This window comes from Fundulus heteroclitus, chromosome 1, assembly GCF_011125445.2.
Source record: "Fundulus heteroclitus isolate FHET01 chromosome 1, MU-UCD_Fhet_4.1, whole genome shotgun sequence".
NCBI classification, from domain to species: domain Eukaryota; kingdom Metazoa; phylum Chordata; class Actinopteri; order Cyprinodontiformes; family Fundulidae; genus Fundulus; species Fundulus heteroclitus.
The window spans coordinates 2,090,183-2,116,623 of NC_046361.1; the positions used below are offsets into that span (position 1 = coordinate 2,090,183).

General features: G+C 40.9%; 3 protein-coding genes across 9 annotated transcripts in view; 2 read left to right on the top strand and 1 right to left on the bottom strand.

Moving 5' to 3' along the window:
* Positions 1–8,507, top strand: part of flna (filamin A, alpha (actin binding protein 280)) — a 54,506-nt gene extending 45,999 nt beyond the window's left edge. For all 6 annotated transcript variants that reach the window (XM_012877558.3, XM_012877559.3, XM_012877561.3 and 3 more), the window contains 12 exons: positions 688–849; positions 950–1,153; positions 1,237–1,389; positions 1,479–1,601; positions 1,702–1,968; positions 2,046–2,183; positions 2,870–2,985; positions 4,327–4,459; positions 4,541–4,717; positions 5,662–5,880; positions 5,955–6,152; positions 7,202–8,507. In XM_012877558.3, the coding sequence (XP_012733012.2) occupies positions 688–849; positions 950–1,153; positions 1,237–1,389; positions 1,479–1,601; positions 1,702–1,968; positions 2,046–2,183; positions 2,870–2,985; positions 4,327–4,459; positions 4,541–4,717; positions 5,662–5,880; positions 5,955–6,152; positions 7,202–7,386 (2,075 nt within the window). In that variant the 3' untranslated portion in view covers positions 7,387–8,507. The remainder of the gene's footprint in view (positions 1–687; positions 850–949; positions 1,154–1,236; positions 1,390–1,478; positions 1,602–1,701; positions 1,969–2,045; positions 2,184–2,869; positions 2,986–4,326; positions 4,460–4,540; positions 4,718–5,661; positions 5,881–5,954; positions 6,153–7,201) is intronic.
* A 4,990-nt stretch (positions 8,508–13,497) lies between these two features.
* emd (emerin (Emery-Dreifuss muscular dystrophy)) lies at positions 13,498–20,438 on the top strand. The gene is made up of 8 exons (XM_036143820.1): positions 13,498–13,504; positions 13,587–13,715; positions 15,350–15,424; positions 16,364–16,398; positions 16,506–16,531; positions 18,938–19,123; positions 19,268–19,342; positions 19,426–20,438. Exons 2-8 carry the CDS (start codon positions 13,637–13,639, stop codon positions 19,583–19,585), a joined length of 636 nt encoding a protein of 211 aa, XP_035999713.1. The 5' UTR covers positions 13,498–13,504; positions 13,587–13,636; the 3' UTR covers positions 19,586–20,438.
* Positions 20,439–20,520: 82 nt separating this feature from the next.
* On the bottom strand, positions 20,521–25,920 carry si:dkey-93l1.9 (Ninjurin domain-containing protein). 2 transcript variants are annotated; one of them, XM_036143886.1, is made up of 4 exons: positions 25,803–25,920; positions 24,331–24,553; positions 20,826–20,964; positions 20,521–20,720 (listed from the first exon to the last, which is right to left on the bottom strand). In XM_036143886.1, exons 1-4 carry the CDS (start codon positions 25,845–25,847, stop codon positions 20,645–20,647), a joined length of 483 nt encoding a protein of 160 aa, XP_035999779.1. In that variant the 5' UTR covers positions 25,848–25,920; the 3' UTR covers positions 20,521–20,644. The 2 variants fall into 2 exon arrangements, with proteins under 2 accessions (XP_035999779.1, XP_012733018.3); XM_012877564.3 differs by having other exon boundaries at positions 20,592–20,720; positions 20,826–20,961; positions 25,803–25,918.
* Between the last annotated feature and the right edge of the window lie 521 nt (positions 25,921–26,441).

A 26,441-nucleotide genomic window follows, 5' to 3' on the forward strand; every position in this document is an offset into this window, starting at 1 on the left:
GTGTTTTATTAAAGTTTTTTCACAATTCTAATTTCAGGGCAGAGTTAAATGGCTGGACAGACAATGAAACCATGAAATTGGCCAGGTGCTAGACTGAAAAGAAATGATCCAAGGGCCTGACGACAAGAACTGAAATTACGACCCTGATATTATTAGCTGTTTGCCAAATATTGAATATAATGGGGAAATTATTTAATACATTTTTTTTCAAGAAGTCTATATAGTTTATTGAAAATATATTAAAATTTGAAAAGTATTGGGAAAGGCACCACTAAATACGTGTCAAAATGGTGATTATTTCATGGTTTATTTACATCATGAAATAACTTAAGCTGTTACTGTGGCTCGTTAAATGTCATCTGATTGGTCATCCTGCCCTGTAGGTCCACTTTAGACCAGTTATCCTAACTAGAGTCAGTTAATCCCACCCACTGACTTTGATGGAAAAGCTAATTGATCAAATTAAGCCATGATGCGAGGCAGCAGGATATAATCAGAGAAAGTTATTATTTTTTGGGTAAGGAAAACAAAATATGCAAAAATGACATGGATCTAAATTTATGTTTACTATTGACACATTAAAGTAATAACTTCTGAATTTATAGTTATATTTCACTGGGGCACTAGTGGACATCCAAACCTGTAAAGTTGAGGCCATTCTAACCGGCCTGTCTCTGCCGTCCCCAGGGGACGACTCCATGAGGATGTCTCACCTGAAGGTGGGTTCAGCTGCTGATATCCCTCTGGATATCGGAGAGCTGGACCTCAGCCAGCTGACCGCCTCCCTCACCACTCCCTCGGGCCGCGAGGAGCCCTGCCTGCTGAAGATCCTGCGCAACGGCCACGTTGGTGAGTGTGCGGCCGATTCCACCGCAGGTAAAGCCCTTGGGTGAGCGCGATTGGAGCACTAACTTTTCCCCACTTTTGTGTACGCTTCTGTCCACCACAGGCATCTCATTTGTGCCTAAAGAAATTGGCGAGCACCTCGTGAACATCAAGAAGAACGGCCGCCATATTGCAAGCAGCCCCATCTCCGTGATGATCAGCCAGTCGGAGATCGGCGATGCCAGCCGCGTGCGTGTGAGTGGGCAGGGCCTGAGTGAAGCGAGGACCTTCGAGCCTGCCGAGTTCATCATCGACACTCGTGATGCGGGTAATTGTTGAAGGAAAGCCTTACTGAATGAGTTCTTCTGAAAAAATGATGAAGACTTAAATTCTTTTCTCACTGTTGCCCAGGATACGGAGGCCTGAGCCTGTCCATTGAGGGACCCAGCAAAGTGGATATCAACACCGAGGATCAAGAGGACGGCACCTGCAAGGTCACCTACTGCCCCACCGAACCAGGAAATTACATCATCAACATCAAATTTGCTGACCAACATGTGCCAGGTGCTCACCATGAAACTGTTTGGGGGAGGGTAGAAGGTCGGGTATGAGTGGCTTCTAGCTTACTAAACAGAAGAGTTGTGTGCCTGCAGGGAGCGCGTTCACAGTCAAGGTGACGGGGGAGGGCAGGATGAAGGAGAGCATCACCAGGAAGAAGAGGGCAGCTTCTGTCGCCAACGTCGGCAGCCAGTGTGACCTCAGCCTCAAGATTCCAGGTGAGCAAAAACGGGTAGCTGGAAAGAATAAAACCAAAGCTCCTCATGCTTTATTGTAAACGTCACCCGCCCCTCCCGCTTTGTGCGCCCGCGCCTTCAGAGATCAGCATCGCAGACATGACGGCCCAGGTGACCAGCCCATCAGGCCAGGTTCACAAAGCCGAGATCATGGAGGGAGAGAACAACACCTACTGCATCCGCTTCGTCCCCACTGAGACCGGAGTGCACACAGTATGCGTCAAATACAACGGCGTGCACGTGCCCGGCAGCCCCTTTCAGTTCACCGTCGGGCCCCTGGGCGAGGGGGGGGCTCACAAGGTCCGCGCCGGGGGGCCGGGCTTGGAGAGGGCAGAGGCCGGAGTACCAGGTTGGTGTGATCGGCGCGTGTGTGCAGGCAGGATGTTACTTCTGATGGCGACGCTGACTCCTCTGTGCTGCTCATAGCCGAGTTCAGCATCTGGACGAGAGAGGCCGGAGCTGGAGGTCTCAGCATCGCCGTGGAGGGGCCAAGCAAGGCCGAGATCACCTTCGAGGACCGCAAGGACGGTTCCAGTGGCGTATCCTACATTGTGCAGGAGCCTGGTGAGGGGGAACGTCAACACGGAGCATACACATTCAAGTCCTTTTCATTTATATTTGGTGTACAGGAGTTCTACACAGAGATGCACCAATCAGAGACTTTGTGAAGCTTTTTTTCAGAAATGCTGAGAATCAGTTTAATCAGATTCTAATTTCTCTTTACGAAATATAAAAAAACATTTTCTGAAAACATTAAACGGACAAATGAAACATCTTCACAATAAAAAATGTTTCCAGGGGGGAAAAAAGTAGACTTGCTGGAAAAGCAGCTCAAAGTCTGGCCGTGTATCTCTGCTGATCAGCTCTAACTCTCCAGGCTCTTTGACGGATGTCGATACTAACAAAGTCGGCTAAAATCAGCAGATCTCCTTCAAAACACTGGATGCTGTTTTTTTTTACATGATGCATTATCACCAGATATGCCATGTTTTCTATAAGATTTCTTAAAAAATAAGGAGCTACCATGTCCAACACAGTATCCGAGAGGAAAAAGCTTAGATTTACTGTTATTTGATTGTTAAATGCTTCTTTCTTGTAATAATTGGTGAGTGTGTGAGGCAGCAGCACTGCACCTGTTTCTGTATAATTGATTATGTGATTTATGCCTTTTTCAAAGTATCTTTATTTGCCTGCTCCTCACTGGTGAGCTTTGCATCGGCGTCAGTGACTCTGCCCATCCTGTCCCCTAGGCGACTACGAGGTGTCGGTGCGTTTCAATGACGAGCACATCCCCGACAGCCCCTTCATCGTCCCCGTGGCCTCGCCATCAGACGACGCGCGCCGCCTCACTGTTGCCAGTCTTCAGGTGAGGCTCTGAGACACACACACATCCATGTGCGTGCACGCCAGGCCACCGTGCACTGCCCGCAATGCAGCAGCAGCAGCCTGTACTTCCATTTCCTTTTACTCTGAGGTATCCATCTTAGGAAGATGGGGGAAAGTTTAGCGGTAAAGTTTTGGGCTTTGAACAGCCCGGTTAAAAAAATGTCAGCCGATAAAGCGGAATGTGAAGGGAGAGCTACTGTCAACGCTGGGTGTGATGGTGTGGAGATGCTGTAGGATTACAGTTGACCTGACAGGTGAAGCTGTGCGATCAGCTGCTGCTGCATGGTGGGGCGGTGCAGTGGCTTCTGGGAAACCCGGACTGTGTGTGTTTCTCGTGCCTCATTCTAAAGGCTCCCAACAGCCTTCCCACTCTGAAGGTGTGACAGGACGCTAAAGGGTTAAAGAGGCTGCAAATCGGCTGTTTTTTTTACACACACACACACACACACACACACACACACACACACACACACACACACACACACACACACACACACACACACACACACAAGAAACCACTGCCAAACCTCAGCTCCAGCTGATTTAAAAAAAAAAAAAAAAAAAAAAAAAAAAAAAAAAGTGAAACTGGCCCATCTCATGTGTTTTCTATGAATTTTTCTTTTATCTCACGCACACTCCTTACACCACTAAAGATGACTCAGATCTAGTCACTAATCTCTATTTATTCACTGGATTGCTGATTTGCCCGAAAAACTGAAGTCACTGGCCGCCATCTTGCTACTCCCTACTCTCTCAGAACCCCATAGGATTTGGTTGCAACAACAAGCAGTTTTCTGGCTGTGTGAAAACGTATCATAGCTAATACTAGTCAGTGGATGTACTAACACTATATCTCAGCAAAATATTTCAGCACAAGACTTTCTCAGTACTTGATAATTTTAGTTGCATAACTATTACATTACTATTTAAAATTCTCAAGCCCCCACTGCACATGAGAAAATCCTCGTTATTCGATGCTGTAGCGCACATATTCCCTAGTTACTGGGGGGAAATAGGGAGTACCAATATGGCAGCGGGCTATTAGCAATCCAGTGTATAGTAGAGATCAGTGGATCTAGTCCATTCACGGACATATACTCTTAATTGTCACTGTTTTGTTCCACTTTTTAAACCAAAACATACTTTCTGCCCTTTCGCTGCACAGCCCTCCTCTTTAGCCTTTTTAGCGACCTCCAGGTAAGACGATCTGCCGTTGCATGCAACTAGGAGACTTTGCTCAGCCTGCAGGTTCTGAAGTGTAGTGCAATCTTCACAATGTTGGCTTGTGACTCAGTGTTGGAGTGTATTTGTTGTCGAGCAGGAGTCGGGTCTGAAGGTAAACCAACCGGCATCGTTTGCCGTCAGCCTCAATGGTGCCAAAGGTGTGATCGATGCCAAGGTCCACAGTCCATCAGGAGCGCTGGAGGAGTGCTGCGTCACTGAGATTGACCAAGGTAACCCAGGAGAAACCGCCAGAGTGGACGGAAACCCGTAGGAAGCGCCGTGTGGCTTAACCCGGTTATCCTCTTGTCTAGATAAATACGCAGTCCGGTTCATCCCCAGAGAGAACGGTCTCTATCTGATCGACGTCAAGTTTAATGGAAGTCACATTCCAGGAAGTCCGTTTAAAATCCGCGTCGGAGAGACGGGCCAGGCTGGCGACCCAGGGATGGTGTCCGCCTACGGGCCAGGACTGGAGGGAGGCAGCACAGGTAGCGCACCACCACCTCCACAATCTACAGCATTTTACCAGAGCGTGTTAGTGGTTTTTATCTGGGTTAGAATAAGTGTGGAGACGTTTCCAGAATCTTGGCTATATGTTCTAAAACAGGGATTCTCAAACTTTAACCAGTAGCATCTCAATAAATTCCAACTTATTCAAGCAGCCCTATCTCTAGTCATTGTAAAAATGTAGCAATGGGACATGGACTGCTTCAGTTTTTAATTTAAAAAAGGGTTACTTCAATTAATAAATTAGGCTGAAATGTCCAAGTTTGCGGTTGAGAAACTAAACGGAACGGCTCTTACAGAAAACTATCAGTGTGAACATTAGACTTCTTACCCAGAAGGAAGCATTATTGCAAACCTAGCCAATAACTCTGCAGTAAGTGTTGCAAATTTAAAGCTATTTCACTGTGCTAATAATTTCCTGTGACCAGTGTAGAGATGATAATAAACCATTTTTAGACGTTTTTACTATTTGCAGCTGAGACAGCTGCAAGTGCAGCTGAGGGACTCAAGCTCAGGACCTCCCAAATGTTGCAAACTCCAGATTTTCTCCCTCTGCATGTTTGCTGGGGAGTGCAGTACAAATCACCATTTATCATTTGTGTTGCATTTCTGAGATGTGCTGTGCTGGACTCTTTAAAATAACCAATTCACGGCATGCCTGCACTGGCTTCATTTTTCAGAGCTAAAGACTATGAACACTATTTCGATGGACATGGGTTAGTTTTTGCATATTTTACATAAAATCAATTGCATCACAAAGCAAGGACATGTGTACAGAGGCACTGAGCTCTGTAGGAGTAGAAGTTGGGGTAGATTTAGCAAAAAACTTTAAAAGAAACAAAGGGTACAAATGCTACACCTCATGTACTCTTGCCCTGTTCGTCGTCTCCACGGTTCTCCTGATTGTTCTCCTGCCTGCTTGCAGGAACTGCATGTGAATTTGTGGTAAACACCAGCACTGCAGGCCCCGGGGCTTTAGCCGTGACCATTGACGGACCCTCCAAGGTGAAAATGGATTGTGTTGAGTGTCCAGAGGGTTACAGAGTGACCTACACCCCAATGGCCCCTGGAAACTATCTCATCTCCATCAAATACGGCGGCCCTTACCACATCGTTGGAAGCCCCTTCAAAGCAAAGATTACAGGTGATCAAGGTCTTTGCTTAGGATTTGAAGTTCAGTGAACTTCATCCACGCCTAACTTGCACTGCGTTCCCTAGGTTCCAAGCTTGTGGCAAGCCACAGCATGCATGAGACCTCCTCTGTCATGGTTGATCCCGTGACCCGTGCCATCAGCAGCTCTCAGCAGGCTGCTCCCGCTCATTCAGATGCCAGCAAGGTGACGGCTAAAGGCCCGGGTCTGACCAAAGCCTTCGTTGGCCAGAAGAACAACTTCTGTGTGGACTGCAGCAAAGCAGGTTTGTCTTTAAGCCTTTTATGGTGGATCCATTCATGTGCTAACACCGGTTTTTAACTTTGATTGTGACATTGATGTTGCCAAAGCTTTTTTTGTTTTTTATATAGGTTACATGTTAGCATGAAAATTTTGATGTCAACAGTTCATACAGAGTGTGAAATCCTTTAAAAACAAACCGCTGTTGTCTAAGATGGGGCTAGTCGAGGTTTACAGGGTAACTGCTTGTGGGTTTCATTTGTGTCAGCCAGCTGATGAATGCTAACCAGGGTTTTAAAATGATTCTGTGTTTAGACTGAATCTTTCAGGCGCAATATACAGTTAAGTCAAAACTATTGTCAGAATTCAGATCGTTGAATCTCTGAATCCTTTCTCCCCTTTTCATTATGACCTACATCAGAATCAGACATACTTTAATAATCCCAAAGGGAAATTACTTAAATTACTACATGCAAGGTTGTTAGTAAATTAGTAAGTAACTTACAACCTGCTGCTCAATGCAAAACGGAGAGATGTCGATGTATATTTGCTTCACAACAGGACCTGGGTGAAAACCTGCCCTGAATGTATGATTCTTTTCACTGAGCCTGAACCTTTGTCAGAACTCCTCGGTAGCTTAGCTGTGCTGTGTACCTCAGGGATCAGTCATTGGACCCTTTTATTTCCCCTTCCCTGTTGGTCAGTCTATTACCTTAGTAGGCATCAGAAAACACTCAACCATATATACTGGACAAAACCTGCAATTGTCTTCAACACCATGAATAACCCTCTTAAGAGGTCAGAGCTCATCTTATTTCCTTCATCAAGCTTGGCAAGGCTGCAGCGAAGCTTTAAACCGAACTAAAACGCACAGAAACGTTCCCTCCATTCTTGCCTTCATTTCTCCTGTTGGGCATTGTGTTGAAGGCCCAGAAATATGTGGTAATGATGCATCAGTAGATGCATCCTTTTTTCTTCTTTATACAAATAAAGAACCTTACAGGCATCCCACATGAAACAATGGAGATCCAGGCTAAAATGTCTCATGCTCTTTGATGTCTTGTCGTCCCGCAGGTCGTAACATGCTCTTGGTGGGTGTGGATGGTCCAAAGGTCCCCTGCGAGGAGATCCTGGTAAAGCATGTGGGGAACCGCGTGTACAACGTCAGCTACCAGCTGAAGGAGAAGGGAGAGTACATCCTGGTGGTGAAGTGGGGCGACGAGCACATCCCCGGCAGCCCCTACCACCTGACTGTCTAAAGACCGCAGCAGCGGCCAGGAGATTCCATCACTGTCGGTCCAATGCAGCTGGTGGTCGTTTACAGTTCCAACATCTTTCCATTGTTTCAAATTAAGATTCCCTGTGTGGTAACTATTTAACTCATGTGAGCCAGATTGCTTGTTATTCTTCACTGTAACCCCGTCTAAAGAACAATGCAGTGAATCATTTTGAAATGGGGAGAAAGCTTCCCCCTTTAATTACTGTAAACTACCAGCCAGTTGTGCCTTAGAATATTTAACACTTTCAGCCATGAGTTGACATTAAATTGGTGCAGAATGTCAGAGTATGGTAGTAATAGGTTTTGGCTCCCAGCTTTAGATGTAAGGTTACTGTTTACACTGGAGGAGTTCTTGCATATGATAAATAATGGATTTTGGAGCTTCTAGATGAGCAATCACAGGAGAAGGCTTTATAAGTGACCCATTTTTGGATTGTTTTTGTCTTTGACCTGTGTCTGTACAAAACTCAGCTTGTTTGTTCCATGTGTCGGAGTTGCCCAGTAAAAGGTCACCCTCTTTCAGCTTTTGTTAAGATCATCTTTAATCTGCTGCTAGTGTGATCCAGTTCTACCCACTGCTGTTCTTTACCCAGTCAGGAAATTGTTACAAATCAAGGGGTGTGCAAACCGAGGGAAACCCTGTATTTAGCTTTCTCCAAACACTGCTGCTGGAAGACGTTTTTGTGTGGCTACATTTGACACCGGCGTACGCTCTGCATGTCCTTTTTTAGATTGTAAAACTCTTTCTGAAGCTCTATTTGTTTAAAGAAGGAAAAATGACCATCAGCCTGTGTTGCGGTGTGAATTGTGCCGCTGTTGAGTGATTAATTAACAGGTTAAAAAAGGGAAGTTTTCTAACTTGCGCTGAAAGAGTTTAAAGTAAAAGACGATGCTGCAGTTCGTCAAGTCATTAATGCACGATGGCCTTTTTTCTTTTCCAGTGTTTTGCATCTCACTCTCCATTACACCACAATTCTTGCTCTGTGCCTTATCTGTATTTCAGCAAACAAATTTGAAATTTGTCCAATATAAAATGGCTTTTAAAGTGATTGTAAGACAGTATTTTGATACACAATAAAGTATTTTTCTCAGTCGAACAGATTTTGTTTCATTTGCATTCTTTTTTACTCTTAAATCTGCTGCCGACTCTTATGTGGCAACAGAGGGAGCTGCTGGAGAGAGAGAAGCCAGGCATGTACGATGTTTAAAGCTCTGCATAAAAAACATGCCTTTGTGTAAGTACAAAAGGGTCCAAATAATATTTTCAGGCAGGAGTCCTGTTTAGTCTGCATTCTTCACTGATTCATATTTTTAACACCACTGTTCGAGAACATTTAAATATTGTTTGGCCTGAGTCAGGCCAGCACATTCACATGGGAAATTACAGGAAGGAGAAGATGTAGCGATATGAAGTGTCCTCATTCTCAAAAGCATAGTCTGCCAATTACAATAAAACTCTGGAGTGGGGAAAGATCTTTACTAGACTGTGTTTAAAGCAGCCTGTTAAAAGTGCAATATTCTTACAATAGCTTTAATTAACACAGGAGTAAATGGAAATCTTCATTTCCAAACCAAAATGATAAATTATCAAATTTGTTTTCACTGTACAGAAAGTGGAGGAAAGTGATACTGGTTTATATTCAAATAATTGCACTTACTTCATAACCCAAGAAATGCTTGAACATTTGGCAAATTAGTGAATCAATAAATATTTACTTTCATAACCACTGAATCTGAAAACCACTTCAGGACATGAAAATCCTAAGTACTTGATTAAAACATGTTTCACTTCTCATCAAAAAAAAAACTTCTTCAGTACTAAAGACTCAAAGTTTTTCATTTAAAGAAACAACTTTCTTCAAAATCACTTAACCTGTTAAAAGCAACTATAATTCCTCCATCCTCTTCCTCTTTTCTTTTCTAAGATGATCAGTTTTTTGGAACTTCCAAAAAGTAATCCATGACGACTTTGTTTCTCTGGGGTATAGTTATGATGTGACACAGGCCCATTTCTTTTACCCCTGACCACTAGATTGAACGATCACTTGTATGTCTCCATGCACAGTGAGCAGGATGGTCAAAAGGTTATTTGTTAGAGAACTGTAATGAACATGGGCACCTGAGACATTGTGTCCTTGGGCAAAACACTTCACCCATATTGCATGGGGCCCGGTGGCGATGTATGGCAGTGTTGCTTCTGTCAGTCTGCCCCAGGGCAGCTGTGGCTGCTAACATGGCTCACCACCATCAGGGTGTGAATGACTGTAGTGTAAAGCACTTTGGGGTCATTGGACTTGATACAGCGCTATACTAGTACAAGCCATTTACATGAGCATTAAGGGGTGGGTCATCAAGTTGCCATAGCAGCCATCAGACCACATGCAACCAGTTGTTTGGCTAATAATGGCAGGAACAAGGCTGCCCTAGCCTAACACCACAACCATAAAGTAAGCCAAACTCCACTTTAACTTTTACTGGAACAGACTGATGGTACCAAGCACTGCAGGCGTGTTTGGCATAATATCATGCCCCATGTTGAGTAGGATAGAGAATCTGTGACACTTCAGGCAATTTGCTTCCAAAGAGCCCGGAAAACCTTGTTGGTGTCGTCAAAAGTCAATGAATTTGATATAAATATCTGATTAAATCTAATGAAAAGTTGGTCTCCACTGGGCTAAAACAGTGATTCAATGTAGAAGATTCAATGCTGGCTGTCTGTGCCACTACTTGCCACTACTACATTGGTATTATTATTCTGAATATGGGATTTTTTTACTCACTGAATAAATGTAATCAATTTAAAGGTTTGTTTTTACTTTTTTAATTTTTCTATACTTTCGGTGTCAGATTAATAATCAGCAGTAGGCCTGTCAGCAAATCTGTCCCCACATCTTGAATGTTGTACAGCAACATAAGTAAAAAGGACAAAACTATTAAAAAAAAAAAAAAAACCTGCAATGGAATCAGAAGCAGTTTTATTGGCAATGATTGTGAGCACAAACAAAGAATTTGGTTTCAAGTGCTCACAGCCTACAGACATGAGGAATAAATACATAAACTTTAGAGGAAAGGAACAGTATGTATATATGCAGCAATAAAAAAATAAAAATAAAAACACTGGAGCAGTGCAGATATGCTTGTGAATATGTAGTATTGAGCCAAACTAATGTTCCCTACAATATTCCATTTTTGGTCCATGCCATGCATTTTTATGTATGGATATGCAGAAAGCTAACTTCTGTGTTTTTCTTTCTCTCTGAAAACACTTTCAATAAAAATAAACCTGATAAAATTTAGCAGTTGATCACAAAGATTAACTTCAGGTGTTTTTGGACTGGAGTGTAATTTCGGTTTCTGCAGTGTAGTGAGTCTTGAATGTCAGCTTTGGCTCCTCTGGTTTCGTGTTGTGTTTGTGCCAAAGTTCTCTGGAAGCCATCGACAAATTGAAAGCAGAATGCGCTTTTATTTTCACAACATGACTGTACAGGCATTAGTAGTTCGTGAGTAAATTGAATTCTCTCTCTCTCTCTCTCTCTCTCTCTCTCTCTCTCACACACACACACTCACACACACACACACACCTGTTTGTGTTGGGCCTGAACAATTGAAGATAAAGACAAAAACAGTTCCCCAACTTTACAAAAAGTAGACAGAATAACCAAGGGCCTTCCAAAATGTACTGGATAATAATATGACCAAAATAAGTCAAAGATGAGTCGATGCAAATTGGAACCAGAGTTTAAAACATTTAAAATGAAACTATGCCATGAATGACTTAATAACACATACAGCCTCTTGCTCAGGTTGGCGGCATAAATGAGAACTAGTTCTCAGTATCTCACCTGGTTAAATAAAGCTTAAACACAAGTTGTTTTATGTTGGTTTTGTTGCAGATTCTACAGATAGAAGTTACCAGTTAAAATCACTACTCCAAAGAAATGTATCCATCCATCCACTTTCTATGGCTGTTTATCCGTGCAGGGTTGGGGCAGCTGGTGCCTATCTCTAGCGGTCATGGGTGAGAGGCGGGGTCCACCCTGGACAGGGTCTAGTCCACAAAGAAACTTTTTTAAAACAAATAAATAATGCATAAATGATGCCGAGTAGTGTACGCTGTACCAGTGTCACTGTTCACAACATTTTTTCACATGAGATGTAGAAGCTCTGAGGCTAGTCAGTTGTTGGATTGTTGCTGATAAACTATTCCAAATTTGGGCTTCTTTAAATGAGAAACATGATTGTCCAAAGGATATATAGCCTCTTTCTCTCTCTTTCCAGCTCTTCCTGTTATGACTCCTGCTCTGTAGCTCTGATTCCTTTGACTAATCACCTTTGGGACAAGCTTATTCACACGTTTAAAAGACAAATGTATAAAACTATCGAAGCTTAACTTTTGAAGATTTTACAATGATGCCACTTCATTGGCTTTTGATTAAAAACGTTCATTGATCACAGGCTCTAAAACTCACTGGCTGGTTTGACTCCAGACAGTAACACAATAGGAACTTTGGGAAAAAAAGAAATCATGCAAATATAATTTAGCAGCACGTACAGACAGTTAACTTCCTTCTGACGTGTAAATTTGTACAAAGAATAATGAATAAAAGCCAAAACAACTAATGTTTGCTCAAGAACTATGTTTTTCTGTGCTCATGGATCTAATCATGGGGCCTGAAACTTTAACCTGTCTCAATAAATCAAAATCCATTCTTATACAGTGGAATGAAGAATTTGAGTTATATTAAAAATGGGATTTTACTGATATAATATTTTCAAAGCTGTTTTGTTGCAATTGGTTGTCATAGGAATATTTTTTCATTTTGTATGTATTTTTACTATGAATCCGTTTGCACACAATTTTCAAAAGTTCCGACAGATATTATGGTTTCTGGGAACCTTTACAGTAAAAAAAACAAGATCAGGACTGATTTTCAGACGGTTTTGAAATATACTTCCTCTTGTTGGTTGTTCTGGCAAACAAAAAATACAATTTCAACAATTTAACAATCCCAAAATGATCATTACTCTGATTAGTTTACATTTTTGGTCAAATGACTTTTTGAAGGCTCAAAATTAAAAGTTTAGGACTTCGACTAAACTCGAGACTTCAGTGGAAAGACTTGAGACTTGCTTCTATTTTGCAATTCAATGACTTGATGTCACCTACAGGATGTGGTCTAATTCATTTTGACCCGGGTGTTTCTTACTGTGTACAGGGAATGAAGTTGATATTCTTTTATTAAAAGTTCCACAATAACAGACATGTTTAGTCTTTCTCCCAGGGCTACAAGGACATAATGGCATCATCCTGCTCTAGCTGCCCTGGTTTGGCGGTTCATGCAGCAGCATTCAGAAAACTGTTTTCCTGTGTCCTGGCTTCCAGCTGAGAGTGGTGACAGTGACACAGGAGCTAGGGGTTTGCCCTGTAAGTGGTGGGTTACTGGTCCAAATTCCTGCTCCTAATGTCTCAGCTGTTGGGACTTTTTACTAATTCTTTGCCAGTGAAGTGATTATCCTACCTCCCAAATGCCAATGCCTGGAATCAGTAAGCTCAGAAACCCACCATCACCTGCCATTCTGGGCTCTGTGCACCAAGAGGCTCCGAGACGGTGCTCCAGTGCTTTATTCCAGACAATATTTTCAATATTTCCGAATAGGCCGAAGACCCTGGACAACACAGGTACTGTTTGTCCCAGGTTTATAGGCTTCACTGTTCTTTTTAAAAACAATGTCAGGAACCGTCTATATTTCTAGAATACAGGAATACAGGCATTGATAATACTGCACACCTTCTAGTGTCGAATCCCCCAGATATTGATGGATTCAACTGAATTGAATTATCAAGGACATTACAGAGAGCGGCCCATGTAATCCCCGGTGAAAACTGAAATGGTCGTGCCATGTTGGGAGGCTGCCAGGCCTTAAGACAACAACGCCCAGTTCATTTTCCTGTAGCACTCGTTGTAAATCTCGACCTGTTCCACAACACCCGGCTGCTGACTGCCACACAGGTGAGTAAGTTCCTTCAGCTCTTTGTTTTCTTGTCTAAATATACAAGCCGTGTAAGTTCAACGGAAGGCAGTGAGGTCAGGCTGAGTGTGAGTTACTGGGAATATAACCTTATAGCCTTATATTAACACATTTCCAGCTGGATTTACTTAAAGTCTGCTTTCCTGTCAGTTTATAGTCTGCTGTGGACTTTACCTGCTCCTATCTCCAGCCTCTTCAGGATGTCTCTGAGGGAGAAAAGTAATGCAGAGTTCAGAAGCCTACTGACAGACTACGGCATCAAGCATGGACCCATACTGGGTAGGTATTACTGAGATTAACTGAGTGCTCCAAACTGCTTTGGACTAATGCATCTCCAGGCTATGAATAAGTCTTTCAAATGTCAAGAGTTTTTCTTCAGGTGGTAACTTTCCACTTTTTTGTTCTCGTCTTCAATTCTAGTTCCTAAATACAATAACCATATTCAGAGGGGATTATCTATTTCTCTGTTTATTTTATAACTTTTTTTCTTAACACTGACCTTTAGGCACAAACGATAATCAAACTTAGAAAGAGACGGATTCTGGTACCAGCATGTCATTTTTCACATCTTAAAATAAAACAGCTGCACATATACAGGAGTTTTTTTGCAGCAACAGACTGATTTAAACGGCTGGCTGTTCCTCATGTGCAGTGGTGTATGTCGACTAAACATATTTGGGAAACGGTAAAACTGTGTTATTTCTTGGAATTTTCATAGATTCAACTGAGAAAATGTAAGCACATCATAAACTGCTGAAAACACAGAGTCTAAAAATGTAATCCAGATTTGGTCTCTGCTAAATGATCTGGTATGTGTGGACTCAACGCTGATTCAGCCCTTCAGTTTAAAGGCTTTTTGCTAAATTAATAGTTTACAGATCAGGGTCAAGAAGTTTAACGAAATTGTAAAAAAATCCTGTGAAAATTATAATGGTTAGAAAATGGGTGGAAAACTTTAAAAAGACCTTGAGAAGGTCTGGAGAAGTGTCAACCAAGACAATTAAGAGATAACAGGGAGCTCTGGCTGCTTGGAGGGCAAATATGAGGGGTGGCACAATGATTTCCCACATAATGTATGACGGATTAGACATTTACATTAGCCATAAAATCAATCATTTAATGTACCACACACAAGCATCACATTCGTCTACATGGAGACGTCACTTTAGTGTACAGTGACTTGCTTTCACCCCTGTAGATGTAACATTTTAAACCAGCATGCCGATCTCTGCAATCCAACACCCAGTGATGTAATAATGACAGATAATGTAATACCTGCTAATAACAAAATCACTTTGGCCCATAATATCTTAAAAACAATAACATAAAGATTTTCTGCCACTTATTATTAAAATTTTTCCAATAATGTTCAATCATTACGTTGTGACCTGGATATTTATTTACATTGCATTAAATTGTATTTTTCAGAGATGTAAAAACTGCAAGTGATGATTTTACATAAAAAGGACAGCAGTCTTGATATGAAAATGTTTTGCAGCGTTTGTGCTTGCTAATCAAAAGCCGTCCCATTCTTTCATCAAGGATTTATACAATGCAGCCCTCAGCCCACTGGACTGTGGTTGCTAGAGCTAATCTGAGAACGACCTGTTTTACAAACGCTGTATTTAAAATAGTGGGTTTGTTTGGCCGTGTAAAATAATCAGGCAGTGTATGCTGGAGCATGGCCTGAATTAATGTCAGGTGCATTGTTTTGTTGGATCACCCACTGGAAAGAATGTTTTCTAACGTAACAGGACTATTAACAAAAATGTTCTGACATTATTGACATTTTTGCATTTTTATTGGGTAGAAGTGGAAAGTTGTTATTGTTATTATCATAACTAAATTCTTGCTTGCCAGACGTTTTGACGTGAATCATGTATTTTGTAACATTCTGACCTGTTTGACCCCAGCGTCCACTCGCAGCGCGTACGAGAAGAAGCTCCAAGAGGCCATGGCCAAAGATCGCACCTTCTACAGAGAAGAAGGTAGCAGCGTTTCACTTGGCTGATTGTTGATCTGTGGAAAATGTGAAGTTGATGTTTGATTTGTTTGGATTTTCATTTAAATGCCAATTTGATGTGTTTTTGGCACCATGGTAAAACTAAACCCACTTCAGTTCACTCTATCCCCTGTTTGCAAAAAAAGAACAAATTAACTAAGAGTTGACTGTTTGTGCAAGCTTTATATTGTGATTGTGATTTCCATATGACTGGTAAAACAGAGCAGGTGCATGAGTTTCTAGACATAAACATTGTTTAGACTTTCCTATCATCATTCAGTCAGATTAGATTTGAAACAGCCAAACTAAACCAAATATAACTCCCATGTCATGGACAGGTAGCACCACGGGATCTTTGATTAGCTTTCTTTAGTTGTTGTGGCGCTCCATCTGATCTCAGGCTCTCAGGAAATACATTTTAATCTTTATGCAAACCTGCTGATAAACAAACCAAAAGCAATCTTTGCATAGCTCACATTTCTCTGAGGGTTTACTACAAGGAAAGCTCACTTCCAAGTAAGAAAAGGTTCATCTGGTCCAGCTGATCCGAGACTTCGTTAAATAGTTTCAATTAAACCGTGCACAGATGACAAAGATAAAAGATCAGATCGCTTTATCCTATTTTAAACTGTACTGTGCTACTTTCTGTACTCCTGCTCTATAGCCCATAAAGGGAAAAAAATAGAAGTACGCTGGCAATAAAAAAGAAAGCATAGAAACAAGTAGCCACTTTGATGAGGTAGCAATGTTTTTTTTTCCACTTCTCTCTGCATATCTAAATTGCTCTGATGAGCACGATAACATCATTCTCTGGTTAAGCTCTAAGGTCACTGTGCCAATTATTATTACATTTCATCCTGACAAAGTAAATTAGACAAGGTTTATGTTTCTGAGGTGTAAATGGTTGTTTGGTGTGTCTTTGCAGAGGAGGAAATCACATGCATCATATACCGCCATCCGGTAGGTCTTGTTTGTCAGCTTTCATCTTTGTGATTGTGCCAAGACTGTCTACTCTTGAAAACCACATGAAATCTAAAAAAAAAAAAAATCTCTTTTTGTTTTGACAGATGAAAAGGAAGACCTCAACAAATTCGTCAGTACAGTTTTCACAAAGATAACCTTGTTTTTGGCTGTTTGGATCTATGTGGCTGTCCTCCGGTGACAACAAAGAAAACCCTTAAAAAGTAGCAAATGCCCCAAAAAAGGATCATCTGGGCTTGATTTAATGAACGGATTTCCTTCATAGAATATTCATTATAAATCCTAATTTGTTTTATTTTATTTAGTTATTTTGTGCCATTGAGCCCAAACACGACATTTCTTTATTCAGATAGAAAATGACACATTTTTAGACTTTAACTGTCACCAGGAATCCAACACACAACAAAAAACACACAAGTGAGCAATGTTTTAAATTGGATCTCTGTTATTTATGGGGGAGTTTTACAGAAACATAACCAGTTCTGAGAATATCTTCCATTACCGCCACCTGCTGGCATGTTTGCTCAATGAAACTCTCACCACACAAAACATAATCTTACCAAACTTTCTCTTTATCTCTCAGATCAGCTGAGTGCACTGACCAACAACACTCTGTGAGAGACTTGAAGTGCAGATAGCTCTTATAGCAGCTAACAGTCTCATTTTCAAGTCAGAAAGTCAGACAGCAGTCTGCAATATTAGGCAATAAATTTAGATCTTCTAGTTACAACAGATGTTGAAAACTTATTACTTTAACGTTATTCTGTTGTGGAAATGTAATGGAATTATTACATGAAACAAAACATTTTGTTATAAAATCTGTATTTATACCTTTGGTTTGTTTATTTCATTTTTAGCCAGTTAGTAGTAGCCAATGCGATTGACTGACGACCTGTCTCGGGTGAACCCCGCCTCTCGCCCATTGACAGCTGGTGATTGGCACCAGCACCCCTCACGACCCCAGTAGGGAGAAGCATGTTGGAAAATCGATGGATGGATAGTAGTAGCCATTTTGACAGGTTCAAAGAGCCACTTGTAGCTCCGGAGCCGTTGTAGCCCTCTGGCTCCAAACCTCTGAGAGGAGCAGGGGCAGAGAGGAGAGGGGAGAGGGGAGAGGGGAGAGGGGAGAGGGTAGCAGTTGAGGATGACTGACACTGAACATCCACCTTGCACTTGAATGAAGATTTGTTACCTGACAATCACAGAATGTTTAGAGGACATTGAACCGTCCTTCCCTGGTAGTTAGGAGATCCTTAAACATGAAATAACTAATGGGGCGGGGCCACTAAAAGGGATCTCTGAATCCATTCCCGTACACCCTCACTATACATAACATTGGGGAGCATCACAGGAAAAGGACAGAGGGCAATTTCCGCTTAATAAATAACCATTTTGGGGTAAATGTCATTTATCAGTGCCAGAATTAATGGCTGCAGAATTCATTTTCAGTTTCTCACAGAGTATGGCCAAAGAAATGATGAATTAGATCCAGACAATATATTATTTATGTCAAAATAATCTGCAGCTGTGTTACATGTTTACATTCTGAAAGGCCTGGAAGTGTTTAAAAAATGGTCTGTATGTGTGCTGCTTTGATTTCAATACAAAGCATGTTGTCGTTTTTTATAAAAATGTCTGAGAACCACAATAGTTTATAAAGCAGTGTAGAGGTCCTTTAGATTTAATTTCCTCCCGGATCAACCAAAAAGGCAGAACTGGACCCAGACTAGTTGGACAGTGATTGTTGCTTTTTAAACTGCTAACATGTTGGGAATGACTGCTCGATGAAAAACGGGTAAGTGGAAAAGTAAAAGTAACTTATCTTCACACAGAACATGAATATGACAGGTCAATTGAAATACTATCTACATTTTTTTTTGATGTCACGATTACCAGTTTGCTAAACATTATAATCCATTCATTTTTAAAACCTGCTCATCTGTGGAGGGTTGCTTATGCCAATCTCCAAGCAGGACAGCACAGAGACACACAGGACAAAACAACCACCTAAGGACAATTTAGAGTAACCAGTTAACCTACCAGTCATGTTTCTGGACTGTGGGAGGAAGCCGGAGTACCTGGAGAGAACCCACACATCCACAGGTTGAACCCGGGGTTTGAACTCAGGACCTTCTAACTACCAACCACACCACTGTGCAGCCCACTATAACGATGAGAGAGAGTTAAAAACTATATTTATTTTTAACTGCAGAACTTTGCATACATATTTCTTAGCATTTGGTAGAATTGCCTTTGAAACTGTATGACTTGGGTCAACCATTTTTGGGTTCCCTCCAGAACCTTCTCAAAACAGTTTGCTGGAATTTTGGCCCATTCCTGCTGACAGAACAGGTAAAAGTGGGTCAGGTTTGTAGACTGGCCTCCTGACCCGCATCTGCTCTGCCCATATTTTTTATGCAATTGAGATCAGGGCTAGATAAACTGTGTAAAAACACAAGGCTGCAGAGCTTCTTTCAGTTTATGAAAAATTGAGAAGTTTTATTTTTTTATTGTCCAGTGGCAGAACTTCTGGGACAAACCTAAAGGTCCAGGATCAGGACCAGAACCAGGACCAGAATCAGGACCAGAATCAAAGCCAGGACCAGGATAAGGACCAGGACCAGAATCAGAACCAGGACCAGAATCAAAGCCAGGACCAGGATAAGGATCAGAACCTGGATCAGGAGCAGGATGCAGCTGACAGGTATTATAACTGTTGCATGCCTTTAATAGTTTCTGTATTTGTGTGATTCTATGGTGATCTCAACATAAATGCAAGCTTACCTTATTGTTTTATTGATAAAAATGTGTTTCTAGGTGGATGATTATGTGTTGTTGTTTTTTACAGGGTCCCTTTGTCCAGCACCGACCAAGACGGCAGCACTGAGCTGTATGAAGACAACCAACAGGACCAAGTTCATCTGTGAGGGCGACTTTTTCATACCTGCATGTTTAAGGCATAAAAAAGTCTGTTTCCTATGTTAAATTTTCCCTCCTGATCCTTAGTGCTCCTGTGACAGTGAGGCGAAGAATGACCAGTTACCACGCAGTGGAAACCAGGAGGCCAATCACATTGCGATCAGAAGGAAAAGCGTGGATGCTGATCCCAGCGGTGCTGCTGCTGACTGCAGCTGGCTGCTACTACACCCTTTCTGCTGGGATGTGAAATGCTTAGCTTTGCTATTTTATTTTATATTATTCTGTATATAAATGATGCAACATTTTTATTATAAAGCCTTATCCAGTTCTACATAAACTGAATATAAAGAGTAAGAAGTCTAGAATCCAGGGAAGAGCACTTGATGGAAACATTTGAATCAGAATACTTTAAATGATGATTGGCTGCTTGGATTTTGTCCTGGACTGAAACAGAAACATTGGGAACCAAGCAGTGTGCTTGATAAGGCAAAGTCTAACCATGTTCCTCTATGATGCCCTGATTCTGTTTCAATACAGAGCCAGATAAGCTGTCGTTAAATCTGTGTACTAAGTATTATTTCCTATAACAAGTCCACTGCTTCTGTGTTTTTGTGTCCTGCTCTGTCCTCCAAACCCTGATTAAGCCACGGTGGACGGCTGCTCCTACAGATCCTGGTTCTGCTTCCTGTTAAAAGGGAGCCAGTCCTTTCCCCTCTTGTCTTATGCTCCAACATAAGGGATTGATACTGTGTAATCAGCTTAAATAGATCACTGTTTCAAATTAGGATTATTAACCCAAAATGAGTGACCAGGATTAGAAATAGGATATCATTTAATTTAAAATTGAATCTGTGTGAGTGACAGGATTTGATTATACATTTTTCATATGAATTGGACCTTTTAGGCTTGTCTTGATATATTTGTTGTGAATTTGTGCTACAAAAATAAACTGGCTAGAATTCAGTGAAATTGTTATTTTGGTGTTTTTCGCTTAGTTTGTTCTTTTTTTAACACGGTGTTTTTACATCTAGATATTTTTTCCAGTATAGAGCCGTTTTTCACCTGAATAAGCCCCTTCTTCTGATGATGAGACATAAACATTTTTTCTTCTTTTTTTGTGCAACAGACTGAATGTTTGTACCTTATAATAAAAAGTGCAGTGAATTGACAACAAATCATAAGAACAAGAAATACATTTTAATTAAGATTCAGAAGTATTGGTATAACCAAAATGAGACTATATACAGCATGAATTTGTGTTTAAAAAGGGAACTTTTAAATAGCAATGTACAAAGCCTGTGCTGTGTTAAAGCGCACCAGTCTTGTTCAGGTCAACGGGCAGAGGAGGCAGTTCTGGCAGTATGGGTAAAGCAGGCGCTGCGCTGTAAAGACAGAAAAAGAGTAGAAAAGTTTTTTTTCTTTTCTTTTTTTCTAAACCAAGCATCATAAGTCTGTTATTGTAGGTGTGTGTGTTGCTGGGACCCTACCCAACAGAGTGGCTCTGAAACCCCAGCGCTGTGATGAAGATGTTGATGAGAACCGTGAAGAAGACAAACACAGTGGCTGCATTGTTCATCCTTTCCAGCTTGGCATGTTTCCGTGTGTCATTCAGGTCATACTTCGCTGCTGGCACAAATTACAGCAAAAATCAAACAAACAGGAACTTCAGAAATCTCTAGGGAAGTGCAGAGGAGATGCAAAACTTAAGGCCTCTGGCAGTAAATCTGAGACATTTCACGACAAATACATGATTACACAGATGTGATACTAAGATTCCTCTTGGGTCTGAAATCTTAAATCAGAACCAAAGGATGAAGAATAGTTGTTTAATCTGTAAAGACTGTGGAAAGTGCAATTTGTATCTCTATTGCCCCCTGATGGCAGTGAACGATACAACTCTTGCCCCAAAGTTCAGAGAATAGAACATAAGCCACAAAGATTATACAGGACTGTCTCAGAAAATTAGAATATTGTGATAAAGTTCTTTATTTTCTGTAATGCAATTAAAAAACATGAAATGTCATACATTCTGGATTCATTACAAATCAACTGAAATATCGCCAGCCTTTTATTGTTTTAATATCGCTGATTATGGCTTACAGTTTAAGCCTATCTCACAATATTAGAATATCGTGAAAAAGTATACTAGTAGGCTATTCAACTAATCACTTGAATCATCTAATAACTCGAAACACTGCAGGGTTTCCTGAGCCTTGAAAAACACTCAGCTTGGTTCAGTAAACTAAATCACAAGTATGGTAGTGGTTAAGAGACGACATAAGATTCTCACAGTAACTGGTGTACTGACCATGGCATTACTGTCCTTGATTGGCCTGCCAATTCCCCTGACCTGAACCCCATAGAGAATTTGTGGGGAATTGTGAAGAAGAAGCTGAAAGACACCAGAGCCAACAATGCAAATGAGCTAAAGGCCGCTATTGAAGCATCCTGGGCATCCATAACACCTCAGCAATGCCACAGGCTGATTGCCTCCATGCCACGCCGCATTGATGCAGTCATCTGTGCAAAAGGATTCCCAACCAAGTACTCAGTGCATTAATGGACATTTTCAAATGTTTGATTTTGTTTTGCTGTTATATTTTTTTTACTTGTTCTGAGGAAATATTCTAATATTTTGAGATAGGATTTTTGCGTTTTCTTCAGCTGTACGCCTTAATCAGCGATATTAAAACAATAAAAGGCTTGCGATATTTCAGTTGATTTGTAATGAATCCAGAATGTATGACATTTCATGTTTTTTAATTGCATTACAGAAAATAAAGAACTTTATCACAATATTCTAATTTTCTGAGACAGTCCTGTACAGGTTAATGGTCACGCCTACCAAGAGAAAAATCTACTTCATCATCTGCTGTGAGGAAGACAATGAAAAGTGGAAAACTTTTAGTTTCTGAAAAATTACAGGGAACCCAATCTCATAATATATGAGCCCCAATTATCATGTTAAATGTAAAGTTAATGAAAAAAGGATTAGAAAAACACTGAACAACTATGGCTTGTTAGGAAGGATTTAAGGACTATAAAGGAATATGGTGGCGCCATTTCATTTTTTTTAAAGCTGGTTCTAATGCTCTGTGCCCAGTTTGACAGATTAAAAGTAACTTTTAAAAATAACTGATATAAAACATACTTTTCACTAAGCCAATATTTCGGTATCAGTTTTTTTTACTGGTCCATTAGCTATAAGTATGTATGATTAATCTATATCTTTTGTTTCACTCTGTAAATAGTTACTGACATAAATGTACTTTAACATTGTAAGATAACATTGTAGTTTATTGAATGGGTCTGTATATTCTGTATATCTGAGTAACAATGTTAAGAACCTTACTGGCATCTTTTAATCCTTTAAATCTCATATGAAATGGCTTTCTGGGACGTCGTTCTTTCACCTTCACAATATTCCCTGAAATAGAACTATCCTTTGCCACAGAGTTGCAGAAAAACTTGCAATTGTTACTTCGAGGGTGGACTATTGCAATTCTTTATTATCAGGAAGTCCAGAATATTTTGTTCAAAGCCTTCAGCTGGGAATTCTGATGAGAATTAAACGGGGAGATATTTCTCCAATTTTAGCTTCTTTTCATTGACTCTATAACATCCAGATTATAGTTTAAAATTATTCTTTCTGCATTTAAATCCAATCCGATTTTAGAAACTGAATTGTACACATGCTTCCATCAGAGCACTTTTCTTTAGGACTGCAGGTTCACTGGTGGTTCCTTGTGTTAAAAATAAAATGGGGGTGCGGTGGTGGGGTAGGGGTACTGCACACAACCCGTGTACAGAGGCCTCAGTTCTCAGTGTGGCCACCCTGGGTTCTAAGGACCTTTGCTGCATCTCTTCTCTCTGTCTCAACCCTGTTTCCTGTCAGTGTGCTGTCAAATGAAGGCCACAAGTGCCACCCAAAAAATAAACAGAATACAAAACATAAAATGGAAGACATCTTTATACAGGCTCCTTTCATGTGGAACCAAGTCCCAGTTTTAGTCTGTGAGGCGCATACCCTGTCTGCTTTTAAGACCAAGCTTAAAACTTTCCTCTTTAAAAAAAACTTAGGTTATCCAGAGCTATCTGTGTAGTTATGTATGCTGCTTTAGGCTCAGGCTAGTGGAGGACATAAATGGCCCTCTGCTACATTCTCCTACTACTCTCCAATTTATGCATTATCAGCAGTATCACTGGTATGATTTGCCCTTCCTTTCAGTCTTTGAATCCATCCTTCTCCCATGGACAAACGCTTTGAAGAAGCTATTGCTCCTGTTATTAGGTCCACTCTTTATTTCTTCCCATAGATGTTATGAATAAAGCTGGAGAACCTGATATCAGCCAGACACAGTTTAGTTGTAAAAGGTTTATTGCAATAACGAATAGTGCATGATGGAGGGAGGCAGGCATGCAGTAATGGGCTGGAGGCCAGAGGATGCAGGTGGGGTGGCAGAACCAACACTGAACAGAGATGCAGGCCGAGCTGTCACCTCACTGCGAGGTATCGGAGGACAGTCAACTGGCTCTTACAGTAGCTGCACCAATTGCCGCCATCTTGCTTTCTGATAGCTCTGCGGTACTGCCGGCAGATTGCACAAAATGTGTGTGTCTGCTAATCGCGCCCAGTGCAAAGTTCTCTTCAGGCTCAGAAAGGACTAAGTAAACATTAAACACCTGCCGTATATTGTTTTATTTTAAGATTCATATATGCTTTTTGCATTTTCTTTTTATGGTCAGAATACATGACTACGCCCCTTTAGTTCTCATGGACCTGTTCTTCTATGTTCTGTGTGCCAGTTCAGTCTCAGTTAGGCAGACGAGGCTAGGTGTTACGTTTGGATGTCTGATTTTAATTTACTTTTCTGTATGATCCGCACTTTCTACAACCTTCTTCGTCAGAAGTGTGCTTTGACACAACTAAATTACTGTTCAAAGAGCAGTGATGGTGGTGAGAAAGGAAAAGAAAACATCTGTGTCACTTGCCCAGAAAGACGAGCAGCAGTCCCACTACGACCTGCAGCGTGATGGACAGACCCAGCAGAACGATGAGAGGGATGTAGAACCGGTACCCTGGCCCCACATACAGGATGGTCTTCAGCTGGGATGAGTTGGCCATCAACAAAGCAACATCCAGCATACTCTGAGCAGCACTTTTCTTAGTAGCATAGTGATTCATGTCCAAGCGACGATTTTTACCAACCTGAACCTAGAAAGTAAAGAAAATCTCACCAAAATGTCCTATTACTGGTGGCACAATGATATTTGCTGATGTATTTTCTGTCACTATGGATTTTTCCAAACAGCTTCTTATTTGCTATTTTTCTGCCTATTTGGGTGTTGCAGCAAGAAGAAATGTAGGAGTGGCGCTGTGGCAGGTGATGACTCACTCAAGCTAGAGAAAGAAAAAACAAGACACAACAAGTGCTGGATTCCCTGTCCACGTTTAAACCAGGCATGTTTCATGAGCTGGAACATGCCTGTGCTGTGAGACACACCATTCTCATTTGCTTCCCATACCTCCACTGATCTGAGTAAAACATACCGTGATTTATATGCTATGACTAGCTAGGAACTGAATCAAACGTACAGATTCAATAAAATAACCACAACTTGTCATGTTTCTAAATGCCTTTAACCTGTCTACCTGCTTCATCTCCCTCTGATGGAAACTTACAGGTTAAAAAAACAAGACAACAGGGGAAAGGCCTTTTTAGAGCTCTGCCCGGTCATATCACGCAGGTAGATGAAACATCCCACTGGGTAACAAAGCCTTCATTTACATTAACACAATGCTGACAAAATTGATGCATAACACCACTTTAAACAGACATGTTGTTATTCCTGTAAAGGACTAGGGTAGCTGTTACCAGTTACACAAAGAAATGTCTTAATAATGTGCAACAAGTAATAGATTTCGTTCCAATATTACTATTTACAAATAATATATGATAAATAAGATTTACATATCAGTGGCAGTACTGTTATTAAAAAGAACAACAACAAAGAGTTAGGGTCAATCTAAAAACATTTTCTGATCATTTTGAAACTATGTGGAGCAATATTTAAGAGTTATAAAATAAGTCAAACGTTCCCTATATACCAACCCCCTGTCTTGGAGAAAAGGGTGATCTGATCCTTTTTGTTAAAGCAAATAATCTGATCCATTCTAAACTACAAATCCGCATAAAAACAGTTCAAACAACTGCAGCTTTCAAGGCTTTCTGATTGTGTGTCCCTTTTTGGATTGATTTGCTCTTTGTTATATTAAAAACCAAAATTACTCAGCAAACAGACTGCCATAAATATTGTTTATTTGAATATCCATCTGAGTTTTCCATGAACAGTCTCCTTATTGCTTTGACTTTAGCAAAAGGCAATAAACATATTTTAAAAGTTATAATTATCTTTGATTATATAGTAAGGTAGGGTAGATTGTGATTGAAAAGCTTACTTACCTCTATGTCCCCCATTTTATTTAGAGCCAGTTCCTCTCCATTCATCTTGTTGTCTGCAGAAAAGTTCTGCTTTCTGATCGCCAGAGAACTGAGGGTGTAGATGAAAACCAACAAGTCTGGTGGCTTTTCCCGTTTCAGCAACATCTGTGTGCTCCTCCCACCATCTTTTCATTTCCGAAGTCACCTTTGTGTTTTCACCCTTAACCCAGTCAATGCTGGATCATTTAGCACAATAGGTGAAGTAAGGTCACAGGTGTTTAAGGTGGAGTGAAACAGCACTTCTTTTCTTGGTTGGCACTCTCGGTTCATTCAGTCTTTCTCAATAGAGAGACATCAAAAGCTGAAGGTGAATTCCTTTTGCAGGCCCAATTGTTCCTGAAACCTCCCACTTTACCGTGGAAAGTGAAAGTGATGTTTCAGGATTTTTCAGTCTATGATAAGTGTGAGTCTCTGTTTTTTTTTCACTTGTTCATCTACATCAGAACTATTTTCCTTTTATCAGAGGGAGACTTTTTGGTAAAATGATGTGAAAAGTAGACATGTTTTTTTTCCTCATTTAACTTCTATACGAGAACAATCACACAGAGGCTCTGAATCTCTTTACACAGGAGTCCTGACCAATACAATGTCTTAACAATT

Bases quoted from the DNA above. Each gene is read 5' to 3' on its own strand.
- si:dkey-93l1.9 (XM_036143886.1), bottom strand. From the start codon at position 25,847: ATGAATGGAGAGGAACTGGCTCTAAATAAAATGGGGGACATAGAG. The intron at 24,554-25,802 runs GTAAGTAAGCTT...TTTACTTTCTAG, and splicing joins ATAAAATGGGGGACATAGAG to GTTCAGGTTGGTAAAAATCG. The intron at 20,965-24,330 runs GCAAGTGACACA...AATTTGTGCCAG, and splicing joins ACTGCTGCTCGTCTTTCTGG to CAGCGAAGTATGACCTGAAT.
- emd (XM_036143820.1), top strand. From the start codon at position 13,637: ATGTCTCTGAGGGAGAAAAGTAATGCAGAGTTCAGAAGCCTACTGACA. The intron at 16,399-16,505 runs GTAGGTCTTGTT...TTGTTTTGACAG, and splicing joins GCATCATATACCGCCATCCG to ATGAAAAGGAAGACCTCAAC. The intron at 19,124-19,267 runs GTATTATAACTG...TGTTTTTTACAG, and splicing joins GAGCAGGATGCAGCTGACAG to GGTCCCTTTGTCCAGCACCG.